Source organism: Vollenhovia emeryi, unplaced genomic scaffold (genome assembly GCF_000949405.1).
Source record: "Vollenhovia emeryi isolate VEMERY1.0 unplaced genomic scaffold, V.emery_V1.0 DF939321.1, whole genome shotgun sequence".
In the NCBI taxonomy this organism is placed as follows: Eukaryota; Metazoa; Arthropoda; class Insecta; order Hymenoptera; family Formicidae; genus Vollenhovia; species Vollenhovia emeryi.
Window position 1 is genome coordinate 151,350 of NW_011967045.1, and position 13,026 is coordinate 164,375.

The 13,026-nt window shown below is 40.6% G+C and overlaps 2 protein-coding genes across 6 annotated transcripts in view; one reads left to right on the forward strand and one right to left on the reverse strand.

The window, feature by feature from the left end:
• LOC105558691 (KAT8 regulatory NSL complex subunit 1) overlaps positions 1–7,830 on the forward strand; it is a 16,056-nt gene extending 8,226 nt beyond the window's left edge. For both annotated transcript variants that reach the window (XM_012006516.1, XM_012006515.1), the window contains exons 3-12: positions 305–2,112; positions 3,162–3,664; positions 4,037–4,228; positions 4,358–4,589; positions 4,816–4,923; positions 5,051–5,126; positions 5,244–5,403; positions 5,584–5,819; positions 5,904–6,032; positions 6,500–7,830. In XM_012006516.1, the coding sequence (XP_011861906.1) occupies positions 533–2,112; positions 3,162–3,664; positions 4,037–4,228; positions 4,358–4,589; positions 4,816–4,923; positions 5,051–5,126; positions 5,244–5,403; positions 5,584–5,819; positions 5,904–6,032; positions 6,500–6,646 (3,363 nt within the window). In that variant the 5' untranslated portion in view covers positions 305–532 and the 3' untranslated portion in view covers positions 6,647–7,830. The remainder of the gene's footprint in view (positions 1–304; positions 2,113–3,161; positions 3,665–4,036; positions 4,229–4,357; positions 4,590–4,815; positions 4,924–5,050; positions 5,127–5,243; positions 5,404–5,583; positions 5,820–5,903; positions 6,033–6,499) is intronic.
• Positions 7,831–7,922: 92 nt separating this feature from the next.
• Positions 7,923–11,784, reverse strand: LOC105558689 (DNA polymerase delta small subunit-like). 4 transcript variants are annotated; one of them, XM_012006513.1, is made up of 8 exons: positions 11,587–11,769; positions 11,431–11,486; positions 10,385–10,614; positions 9,755–10,056; positions 9,482–9,689; positions 9,165–9,399; positions 8,588–8,880; positions 7,923–8,383 (listed from the first exon to the last, which is right to left on the reverse strand). In XM_012006513.1, exons 3-8 carry the CDS (start codon positions 10,596–10,598, stop codon positions 8,265–8,267), a joined length of 1,371 nt encoding a protein of 456 aa, XP_011861903.1. In that variant the 5' UTR covers positions 10,599–10,614; positions 11,431–11,486; positions 11,587–11,769; the 3' UTR covers positions 7,923–8,264. The 4 variants fall into 4 exon arrangements, with proteins under 4 accessions (XP_011861903.1, XP_011861904.1, XP_011861902.1 ...); XM_012006514.1 differs by lacking the exon at positions 11,431–11,486 and having other exon boundaries at positions 11,670–11,784; XM_012006512.1 differs by lacking the exon at positions 11,431–11,486 and having other exon boundaries at positions 11,587–11,768.
• Between the last annotated feature and the right edge of the window lie 1,242 nt (positions 11,785–13,026).

A 13,026-nucleotide genomic window follows, 5' to 3' on the forward strand; every position in this document is an offset into this window, starting at 1 on the left:
TCGAAAACGCTATAAGAGTAGAGTTCTCACGTACGTGTTCCATGAGAACGATTCAAGAATCGAACTCCCGAACGGAATACATTATAAGAATTTCCAATAATACTTAAATCTCGATCCAGCCCACGAGGTTATCTGTCATATTGTGCTGGCACTTTCTACATCAACGTTACGCATGTGCGACTGCCATATTACATAGTTTTCGGGAACACATTTTATGCACAAAATCAGTAGGAGTTAGCGATCTAGTTATAGTATAGATATCTGTGGGTAAAACGCATGATGTAACATCTCGGCCTTTTTGCAGGGAACTGGTATCGCCTTGCGACAATGGAAATCCATGATCGATAACATGGGAGATACCGTGGAGACGACGTAATTACCTGGGTTGCCGCGGATGATGGCAAGCCAGTGATAAACTGTTTACTGGAGCGAAGCGGAAACAGTTAGTGGAAACGCGGTGCCAAGTAGTAGGAAGCAACGGAAGAAGAGAGGGCGGCAAGGGAGGCAGGACAGAGGCCTGTGTAATGGATGAATGGGAGTGAGCGCGGCGCACGGGGAGCGCAGGAGCGGCGGACGCGCACTTGGCGGCACGTCGTGGGAGCCTCTGGATGTGGAGGCCGCGGCACTGGCAGCGTCAGTGGCAGTGATGGCCCCTGCTCTGACGGAAGGCGGTCCTCAAAAGCCTGAAAACTTGCTCCCTACCCTACCAGCCGCCAGCGGCTTTCTGTCCGCCGAGCAGGCGACGCAGGTGTGCCAGAACCGTGAGATCCTCACGAAATTCGTGGTGCCGGCGAACGTGCAACCGTCGAAGATCGACGAGCAGTGCTTGCGCGGTATCTCAAAGGACCTCATACGCGATGTCATTAACTCCAAGTATGCAAATGACCTCGACTCACTATCCGCGTTCACGAACGCGCCCGACCTGATCGGATCGAGGAACAGTGCGGCGTGTTTGCAACAGCAGGCGGCGGCGCCGGCGGCGGCGGTGGCGGCGGCGGTGGAGGAGGAGGAAGAAGAGGACGAAGACGAGGAGGAGGAGGAGGGCTTTGAGTGGCCGGTCACGCTGCCGGACGCCGGTCACGCCGACAGGAAGGTGATCGACATTATAATGAACGACCCATCTATGGGTGATGAGACGAACAACATGGGTTTCTTGAAATCGAGCTTGGACTTGCCCTCGGTGGCTGCTGAGACCGAAACGGAAGACAATAAGAATCTGGACGTCGATCAGATCATGGCCTTCAGCACCGATATCACGGCCGAGCAGTGCAACATCGCGAATGTCGCCGATATCGGTCACAACGTCGAGGAGATTCTGCAGGTTATCAATTCGATAGAGGGCGCCGAGAGCACCGGGAACATTTCCGCGGGCGTCGGCGAGCCGGTGCAGGGCGCCGTCGACAGCGTGGAGATGTTTGCCATGCCCGAGGAGGGATTCGCGTCGTTTGAGCGGGACCTGCTTAACGACGTGGACGTGATGAGTCTCTGCAACGAGAACATGAATATTCCGGTGGACACGGTGGACCAGCAAAAGTCCAACAGTCTGAAATTGCAGCAGGACATTGTGGCGCAGAAGCAGTTTGAGAACGAGAGGAGATGCGCGTTTCTACTGAGAAGACTGAGGAAGCTTCAGGCGAGAATAGTGGGCCGACACGTGGCGGAGGAGAACACCGGCGTTCTCGAGTTGGCCCATCACGGCGTGAAGAAGTACCTTCTTCAGGAATTGGTTAATATCGGCTCCAAGTCCAATGTGAGGAACTTTCCCGAGATCGGTAGCAGCTTGCATTCCTTTCTGCAGAAAATCGAGAAGATGTGCGTCGCCCAGAGTAACAGTGTCAATCGTCAGAAAGTGTGCCGATACTTCGGCGGAGGCTCGCGGGATAGCGTGGGTGTCGGGACGTCCGGCAATAACGGTAATCGTCAGCCGGTGTTCGGTACCCCGCAGGTTAAACTGAACGGTGAGGAAGTGGAAAATGTCGCCGGGTCTTTGTCCACGCAGTTGCACTTTGTGGAATCTAACTTGGACTCTGACTGTACTGCGTCCAGCAGTGGTGGCGAAAGCTGCGACGAAATGCAGACATTTAACAATACGCAGCAACAGCGTCTGTCCATGTGAGTTCACGTTTAACGAGAGATTTATGCATTGGTACCTTAGTATTAATTTATTAGCATTAAGCACCGATGCGCTCACACGTTTCGCCTTTGTTACTTTCGTGCCATTTATTGGTTTGTATTCTTTGTGCTTATTTAAAAGTAATGTGACGCTTTAGGAGGGAAAGGAATGTATAAAGAACAGGCTGTTTATTCGACTTGTGATAAAAAATATTTGAAATATTTCTCAATTATTTTAAAACAATTATGTGCATTGCTTGCATTTTTTCACTTGTATTCAAGTGCGACGAGCAATTATAATGAATTGTTATAAATAATTGACTAAGGATTTCGTAATAGATTTAATTCGCAATATTAATTTATTTACAATTTTGAGTTTATTGATGGCTTCTTTTCAAATCACGGCATTTGCTTACCGTATTTCTTTCATAGAAATTTGATCTGATATTATCGTTTTATTCAATCTTCGTTATTGAATATAATGTTGGAAAGTCTATGTTTTTATTTATAAATGTTCTGGATATATTTTTCAATAGGCTTCCTAAAACTGTAATTTTTTATTACAATTCGAGAATTATGCCTCGACATTTAAGAAACGGCAATCTTTTTAACTCGATGACACAAAATTTCGAATCTTTTTAGTTTACATAATAACCGACAAGTATCATTTGCAATTGAAGAAAACGGACCGAAATGTGTTTTCTGGCTCGGCTCTGGATTCTTTATTTCCGAAAACATTTGCTCTCGAGAACACGCCCGCAATCGATTGCCATTCGGATTTTAACGGCGTATTTGGTTTGCGCGCGGTTGCAGCGGTATCGTGCATATTAAATTTGAGTCAAGTGATTCTGTAAAATGAGGCCGGTATAAGATTGAAAGTAATTTGTTGTTTCACTCGCCGAGTCCGTGCATCTTAAGGTCTCTCGGCATTCCGTGTAGTCTCCGCGAGATAACAGGCCACGCTGGCTCGTTACACAACGTGTACGATTTAACGTTTTATAGTCTTGCGAATCGGCAGGCCAATCGTATCGTTACATTATTTTGCACAGATCCAAAAGAGCGGCATGGAGATATACGCAGGATCGCGCGGGGGTAGCATCACGGTGGACCTGGCTGCAGGCGCAGATATCAGATTTAGAATACAGAATTAGGCAGCATAATGAACTGCAGCGGCAGACCAGGGCCGGGAAGGGTCTCGTCGTCCTCGAAAATGCGGAAACCGTTAACGGATACAGTGGAGCTCTACCAGGGTCCACTGGACGATACAATTCGCCCGAGGGCGAATTACCGGCTAGTAGGACACGTCCATTTGTATGGAGTTTTTACAGAAAGCGAAAGCTTTTGCAAGTGGACAGGCTACACGAAGTTTCGAAGCGTGCGGCTAAAGCGTCGACAGTGAGATGCAATTGTGATCATGTGTTGCCTGCGTGTGCTTTATGTACGGGAAGACTAGATCCAATGCAACCGCAAGAACCAATCGAACAGTTCTCCGTACAGGAACGTGTAGCACTTGTTGATCCCAGTTTTCATCCGGTGTTGTCGTTCTCCGATGGTATGTTTACTCGTAAGAAAAAAAATGAATTCCACTTTAAATTGGAACTTTATTCAATACCGATGTGTGTCGATAGGACTCGACACGTGTCTACAATGAGACCATTAAGACGTGAGATTCAAGAAAATGACCACTCGCAGTCGATTATGATAGGTCACTTTCTTAAACCTTACGTCTTAAAGATCTCACTGTGGACGACGCATAACATGTATAATCTAGGAAAGTTTACACCTCGTGCACATTTGTAGATTAGTTTTCCTTGCAGTGTTTGAAATCTGTAAATATCCGAATGAAAGCTCTGAAAACCGTTGAGTACAAACGACGGGAAAAACCTTGCTGCTTTATCTCTCATTGTGGTTTTGTTCATTGTAGAAATTGTACACGGAACACATTTAGAAGCTATTATGAAATCGGTCGAGTGGCAGCAGAAAATGTTGAGAGGCAATTTACGAGTTACCCGAGTGAAAGATAAAGACAGCAACGAGAGAAGAAACAAGAAGCTTCCTAATAGAACCAAGTACACCGCGCGATTAAAGAAATCATCCTCGACCATCCTTACTGCGAGTACGTATCACGGGGACATTGTATTTTGCAATCTATCGTTCTTGCCCGTTGAAGGAATGAGTCACTCTCATTGTTTGCTTTTTTTTTGTTCACCAGCGGCGCGAAATAACGTACACCTTGTTGTAACAGGGATCAAGAGGAAGATGTTGAAAAATGGCAAAAGAAACAGACTCAGTCACGAGAGAAGCGTGCCTGGATTAAGCAAGAAGAAAGTATCCAAGTTGCCGACTGAGGATGACGATGACGTTAGCGCGCTTTCGAGTTCCAGCAAACACTCGTCCCCAGTGCCTTCTCCATTGCAACACGTTACTGCCTCGACGGAGAAAAACGTTGTTAAAGAGAAAAGTTCCAATTCACATGGGTAAGCGACGCAGCGTTCGCGTATCGGCTGCTTTTCCATTAACGAGATCACTATATCGATCACCCGCGCGTACTAAGTGTCTCCTAATACAGAGTGCAAGGTACTCGGGCGGGCGATTATGTTTTCTACTCGACGAATTCGTCAGCCGCCGCTGACCGTCCGCGTCAGTTTAGAAAAAGATGCGCGTATCGTTGACAAATCAACTAATTTGTGATACTGTTTTCAGGCGTTTGCGACAAAATTCGTACGACATCGACAATATAGTCATCCCTTACAGCGTCGCTGCTTCAACTAGACCTGAAAAGTTACAATATAAGGAGATATTAACACCAAAGTAAGATATTACATAATTTGCGGTTGCTCCAATTTCCAAAGAAAGCCAATTTACTGATTAAATCAACTGTTGCTTTATTGCATTACTGTACTAATTTTATTTCTCTATGTTCTTGTTACTATTAAAGATGGAGATTGTGCGAGGAACCCTCGAAAATGGACGTAAAGAACGGTGTGATGCACATGTCTGATCCGGACAGTGACGTAAGTAAATAACACGAGATAATCGCCTGCGGTAAAAAGCAGTACGGTAAAATGAGGTAACCTGTTATTTTCTCTTTCGCAACCAATGTTAATCCAATGATCGTATGACTCTATCAGTTTGAAGATGTATCGGATGAGACGATCGCCCTGAGGCACGAGCGTAGCGAACGCGAGGAATACAAACGTTTCATGACGTACCTCAACACGCCAAACCAACCGCGTATTCGTCACAACCGTCGAATTGACAGCAGAGCAGACAGCGGTGCGAACACGCCTGGTACGTTGCCCTGCGCTTAATCGTGAATTTTTATCACGTCTCTAGTAGAAATGGGTTCTATTGCTTCATTTCCCTATCGAGATATCTTTTAGGTATCTCTACATATCGGGCATAACTGTCCAGCAAATAGTTGAATAAAGTATACTTTTCAAATAAAAAAAGAACAAAATTCTCTTTTAGATCCTATGTCGCCGCACGCGAGTAGTGACTTCGGCGGAGACGTGACGTCCCCAATCACGTCTCCACCCGCCACTCCGTCTCAGGTGCAGGACACAGAATCGTTGGGTTTAGATTCGCACCGGCAGTCTGCTTTACAAAACTCGCTGCGACGTCGCACCACTTTGCCCACTTTGCCCACTTTGAGACTCGGGAAAGACGACGCTACCACGGCCACCACGACTATAGTTGATAAGGAGGTGAGTACTCGCGGCAACGATATCTCGTGTCCGTTTGAGTATAAATTGTATTACGCGATGTCACAACGGTCCGAAATTTTTTAGCCGTACGAGCCACGAGAATTCCCATTATCCGAAGAAGTTTACAACAATATGTTGAAGGAGATGCCGGGTGGAAACTGGCAAGCCTCGTCGACGCCCATATGCTCCCGCGGCGAGGACAAGGGCGATGATGTACGTACATTTTACTTGCACTGATACCCCTATGCATCGAATATCTAAGTGAGAAAAGTTTTAATTAATATAAAATGTATGTGGGTGCTAGTACTGACTTATTAATATACACTTTGAGCCAACTTTCATGGCTCCTCTCGAGGCTATTTCCGGTAAGCAGTACCACTTGACGCTTCTGTAACGTAATTCATTTTATTTTCCATCTCACATACACATAGACACACGCAATTAGCAGATGTTGATTGACGAGAGAAGTATCGCGTTACGTTAAGTGCATTACAGTATTTTCCATGCGTTATATAGAATCTTTTACACGACTCTAGTTTTGCTCCTTTGGTTTCACGCAGCTGCCGTATGAGAGCTTGCAATCTTTGAATAGAATTTTTTCCGCCAAGCGACCAACCGGGCGTAAGGTGATCGCCGCCAACAACGGTCGTGTCTAATCATTCGTGTTTCTACATTTCTAGGAGGTGGAAATGGACTCCCCCGAATCGGATTCGACCGAATCGGCTTGTTGCGATATAGACGGCGAGGATCCCAATGATCCCGAGTGGACAGTAGCTGACGATAGAGACACTGAAAAGGAGAGAATACGTCCGACGGCTAAAAGATAGGATATAAAACTCTTAATAAGTACAGTACGTCTACGTCGTTACTATATACAGAAGCTACCTGTCAATTGTTATATATACCTGTCGGTCATGTAACATTGCACCTTAAGTTAATTACGAACCTGTAAAGTGTATTATAAATATAAATTTTATAACTTCATTCTCTCTGCTTAAATTAATGGAAAAACCTTAATTATTATTGCTTTTTTTTAAGTATTGCTATTTTGGCCAAAGCACTAGAATTCTAGCGTCATATTACGTTTAGGATACACATTATTGATTTTCCTGCTCCGTTTACACAACTAATAAATAGTATTAATTCACCGAAAGAAGTGGAATCTCATGACAATTTGAGCGGTTTTGTACAAAACTGTATTTATGTTGCGATCAGAGCTCTTCACTTTAAATAAAAGTGCCAATGGAAATGTTCTGTAGCACTGTGTACCTTCCAATACAAACGTGCTTTTTCTCCTTTTTGTGAGAGAGAGAATACACACCGCAGCCTGCGTGACATACTCTACAAGAAATGTTAATAACTACAAATGCTTAAATGTACGTTACAATTTTATCCATTATGTCAAAACTTGTATTTAAATCCCTGTACATTGTCCGTTACATAATTCTTGCACTTAATTTCGCAAACGTAATTTATGTAACAGTCAAAATCAGTTTCTTTAAGCATGGATTTTTTTTAGACGTAAGATAATCTCATTTTAATTTTCGTATATGACCGAGTTGTGTCTTAAGATATTACTATTACATTATACAGGTAAGGATAACGTTATAAAAAGATTAAAATTATAAAAGGGGAATTGTAAATTTATGTATTATAGGAGATATTCTTGACATAGCGTGTGGAAAATTTCATGTAGAACAGAAACTACTAATATTAAAAATGTGTTATTAGTTAAATATTCTGATGCTCTGTATTTTGACTGTTATGTTCTTATCATTGGTATAATTTGTGAAGTATATATTCACTTGTTAATTTAAGCGTTCATATAAATAAAGTCTTGTGTCACTGTGATTTCGCAATTTTCTAATAGTCTGTGATACTACATGTATTTTCTTTCGTATTAAAAGTTTTATAACCAGGCAAAGTGTCTACGAATTCTTCAAAGTCGCATGCGTTTCAATTTTGTACATCACTTTTACGAGATGCAAATAAAAATAGGTGACAACAGAAATTGTTTTTTCTTTTACAATATGCAAATTCTCGTGCGTCTCTCCGGTTTTTTTTTTTATTACAATACGTTTAACCTCACGTAACAGTTTGACATTTTCCTACGATAATTCTGCTTTTTTTCAGGTTTTAGTTCAAGTGTCCTGGGGTTATTCAAGTTCTGATGTAATGAACATTTTTTTTGTGTAATAACCGATAAAAAATTATAGCTAATATATATTTTAACGTAACTGATGTATACTTATTATCGAAATATTACATTTTATTTTTATTTTTACAAATTTTTCATATATTTCAAAAGTAATACAATATTAAAGTATAAAAGTAGAGAAACTGCAGCAGTGCAATCTAACAAAGAATATCGCGTATTGTTAGATTCGCTAGTTATATTTAATTGTATCTAGAATTCTAGATAAATCGAAGTTGTTCAGTCGTCCCTTATCCAGTTCCAAAACAAATAAATTCGGTATCTAAGGTTTCTAGATCCACCAAAACTGCAGTATACGCAGAGGAAAACTTCGGAATACAAATTAGCCTGACCACCTGATTTTCTTCACCTGCAAGTGTTAAATGCACTTTGATTAATATTCGCAAATGTGAGGAGACATCGAGTATCATGAAAATATGTACGAATAATCATCGAGCAACGTCAAACTTAGCAAAATAATAACATTTCAGGTTTAGCAGTATTTTTAACGTAACTAAAACACAAGTAATTTATGAATTTGCTTAATTTATTTTTTCTCCAATGTAATATTTACCTTCCCATATCTTCGTATCGGCTTCATCCGTGTTACCCACAAAATATATATCCGGACAGTGCTTTATGACAAAGGGATCTTTTACAGCGTAAGGGTGTACCGGTAATGTATCTGGAGCAGTCGGGCACATGTGCTTCCAAAGCAGCGTTCTCTCCAGCCAGTCTAAAGGTGAGATGTCCGTCTCACCGGTTGCCTTTATAATATCTTCAATAGGCTGTCCGCTGCTGCCCATTATTATACGTTTGGAAACTTTGCCGACCCACGGATTAGTCGCACCCTTAAAACTTTGAAATCTAAAAGAAAGGTCACATTATTTCTATCGATTCGCACGTGGATTAAAAGATCTTATAAATCTGTAAACAATTAGATTATATATGTCAATTCTAAATTGCTCTATTACTGCAGTATCGTGTAAATATAAGGTGGAAAAAATATTATAACTTTTACAATTGTATTCCTTTGCTATACAACGGCAGGGGAAAAATGTAGGTATCTGTAAAGAACTGTAATCTTATCTCGTTCCTTGGAAAGTCAGATCGTATATCTACTGTAATCGGTATGCATATTTGTACAATACCTAGACGTTAGCGATAGTATGCACGGATGCAGCGGTTTCTGGGGCAACATTGCATTGGTGGGATCGTGTTCACCCGGCATTAAAGTGATGCAACAACATTCTGCTATTTCGGAGAGAAATGCGTCCAGGAGTGTCGTTGCGTCGGCGACTTCCTTCGTTATTGCGGCGTCCTGCGCCTTCCCTTCGGCGTGTCCGATTTGAGTATTTGTCTTAGTAACAGTTTTAACAGAGTTACCTACGTGAAACGCAATACCCGAGCTTGAAAATGGATCGTGTTACAATCATATGCGACCAGAGGTATTGAAAATGGAATATACCAGCAATAATAACTCGAACAATGCTGGTGGCTTCTTCCTGCGTTGTCACATCTCCCGCCATCCCGCATATCCATTCGGTTAAAAGGTTTAACGCCAAGGTATTTGAGGTATTCGCCAAGTCGAGTCCAGACAGGAACACCACCTTCCCGTCGGACTTTGGCCGCGCTGAATGTCGAGGCACGCAACCAGGGAAACACAATTTCTTGATCTGAGCAAGATACCAATTGTATTTTATCTGTACGTATATTTTAATTTTAATGCACATTTATATACCTCAAAACTGCCATTCTTGTCTTTGCAGCCTAAAGCGGCACACACAACACCAGTAACACAGTTCTTTAAAGACGCATCCTCAACTACCAATTTGATGCGCAGCATCTCGTCTTCCAAGAACAACTGATCACTTTCTGAGCAGTAATCCGACCTCGGTTCGGACAACGTAAGCTGATGATCCTCGCTTAATTCGTGTAGTATAGATGGTTTCCATTTCTGGTGTTTATAGATTGTACCAATTATCACGCATTCTTGCCCCTCGAAATCTTCCAGTTCCGCTAACTTCAATACTTGAACTTGTCCTGAAAGAGACAAAATTTTAACTTAATTCTACAGTAATCGTGAAATATAGAGGAAAGTCCTCAATTATGAGATAGCCATCATCTGTTGGTTCCATCGTGAATTTATTGCTCTCGGAGTGAAATCTGTTTGGCGGAAAAATTTGAATGTCAGATCGTGCAATCTCGGGACAAAAGATTTGCGATTGAATTTGGACGTTGAAAACCTACTAGCTCATATTAGAATTCTATCTCATAATAGAGGACTTTCCTCTACATACTATGCGTACAGAATCTTAATTTTTACAGTAAAGTAAAAGTCTTGTTTAAAATAGCACTGTACAAAGCTCACCCCATTTTGCAGCAACTCTCGATATCAACGTATCCCTCAACTCCGCCAGTCTCGCTGCGTATATGCTACAAAATTGCTTAGAAAAGTCAATCGATTTATCATCGAAATCGCTGGACAAGTCCTCGTATGGTACTTGCTGTCTCTTCAGTTCCGGTGGCTCTTCGTTTCCTGGTGTCGAGAGCAGGTTTCCAGCAACGTCGTTAATATCTCCCATTGTTAACAAATATATCCTGGAAACAACAAAAGAATCACATGCCTCTTATTAAATATTTTACGCACAGCGAACAGAATATTTAATTATCTAATAAATCTTATAATATATACTACAATATATTTACAATATATTGCCTGGTATTAAAATTGTCAAAGTGTGTAATTACTAAAACATAAATTTCACCTTCCAGTCACGTCCAGTTGCTTTTCAACCGTTATTTTCGTACAAAAATCTATAAAATTTCGCACACAGTTGGCACGTGCGTGCACATGTACTAAGAATACTGTTTACAATGCAACAACCTGCCTCAATACTTACAATTAGACGCACAACGAAGTTAAAGATAGACTATCATGAACTAGATAGATTAGCAATTTCATATCCTTACAACTATTGAAGTTACAGAAAAGAGTGAAATATCTAAAAGGTACCTGGACCTTCCTGAACGAAGTATATTAATAATATGTAATAAAGGGTGTCAAAAAGTGAAAGAACAAAGTAATTTTATAACAAATGAAGCTGAAAATCCAATTCTTCGGCCGAATCAATCAGATCTCTATTGCCGGCACAATGTTCGAATTTAGTATCGTTATGCGATCACCCTACACTTGAGAAGGGCCGGAATTTACGGTCGTAACGTTGCCTTTTTAATAAAGAAACATTTTTGCCAATTACGTCGAATAATTTCTTAACCAAAGTAATTTTATGTTTTTATCTCGCCGGCGGACTAGCAAAAAGTAACTTCATTAAAGGATCGTCTACGATAAATGAAGTAAGCCTGGCGTAAGAAGTAAGAGTAGGAGTAAAGAAACGAATCATTCTCATTTCTTACTTCTACTTCAGCTCCGACGGTTACTCTCGGCGAATTAGAGCGCAGTTGGACCAGTGCTATAAATAGTTTAAAAAATTATGCCTGTACCTTAGCTTTTACACTGAGTAAGGTTATGGTAAAGTAAAGGTAATGGTTTTCTGAATTCTTATTGCTTACTTCCAATGTAGACGGTCCGGTAGTTCAGCGGCCGCCGGAATCGACGAAATTAGGCTCGTTCGAGCCTAATTTTACTTACACACCTGTTACTTATGGATACACGCGTTTCTCCAAAGAAACGAAACGAAAGAATCGGGCAGACTAGAGCGTCGATCTGCTTCTTCTTCTTACGGATGGGCGATGTTTTTCGATTAATCGGAGATCAGGGCTGTTGCACGCAAGTTGAAAACTTGTTCCACTCACAGACATCACGCGGAGAAAAATAATTTGCTAACACATTATATCTTATGTAAACTTAAGTAAATTTTGTCTGTTATTTTATAATAAAGTTATTTTCTCTTTTATGGTCAACTCTGTGTTAAGAACACTAATTTTATTGAAAAATAATTGTGCGAAATATTTAGCTAAAGAAATAAAAGAATTTCTGTTCAGTCAAACGTTCTGCTGTAATGATGAATAATTTTAATAATGTATAATAAAGAAATTTTCGTATCGCCATCACATTCTTATCAAATATATATGCAGTATTCAAGTAGCAGCAACAATTTCGCTGCAACAGCAAAATTATTTTTTTCTGTGCGTATCATAGAAAGTATAAAATAATGTGTGGTGTTAAAATAATAAACAAAAAGTAAACATAAAAATAAAGAATGTTTTCTTACACGGAAAAAAAAGATTAGCTACCATATATACTAACAGTTAACATTTTTGCAGCGAGAGCTATTACTTTTATAATAGTGGCAAAAGGTTTTACTACTATTACAAAAGTAACAGCTCTCGCTGCAAAAATGTTAGCTGTTAGTATATGGTAGCTAATCTTTCTTTTCCGTGTAAGAAAACATTCTTTATTTTTATGTTTACTTTTTGTTTACTATTTTAACACCACACATTATTTTATAATTATATACTTTCTATGATACGCACGGAAAAAAATAATTTTGCTGTTGCAGCGAAATTGTTGCTGCTACTTGAATACTGCATATATATTTGATAAGAATTTAATGTGATGGCGATACGAAAATTTCTTTATTATACATTATTAAAATTATTCACCATTACAGCAGAACGTTTGACTGAACAGAAATTCTTTTATTTCTTTAGCTAAATATTTCGCACAATTATTTTTCAATAAAATTAGTGTTCTTAACACAGAGTTGACCAGAAAAGAGAAAATAACTTTATTATAAAATAACAGACAAAATTTACTTAAGTTTACATAAGATATAATGTGTTAGCAAATTATTTTTCTCCGCGTGATGTCTGTGAGTGGAACAAGTTTTCAACTTGCCTGCAACAGCCCTGAGATCTAAACAGCTGCCCTCTCGTGCCGTTCAGTGAACTAAAGTTGCAGTCGGTAATCCATCTCTCATGGTAAAAAGCTGGTACAGCAGCTAATAGCGTTTTCGATTTGCTGACTCGACCCGACTCCGAGTCAGAAAA

Coding starts and splice junctions, on each gene's coding strand:
- LOC105558689 (XM_012006514.1), bottom strand. CDS start 10,598: ATGGGAGATATTAACGACGTTGCTGGAAACCTGCTCTCGACACCAGGA. Junction 9,400..9,481: donor TGTTCGAGTTATTATTGCTG/GTATATTCCATT, acceptor CGTTTCACGTAG/GTAACTCTGTTAAAACTGTT. Junction 8,384..8,587: donor CGATACGAAGATATGGGAAG/GTAAATATTACA, acceptor TAACACTTGCAG/GTGAAGAAAATCAGGTGGTC.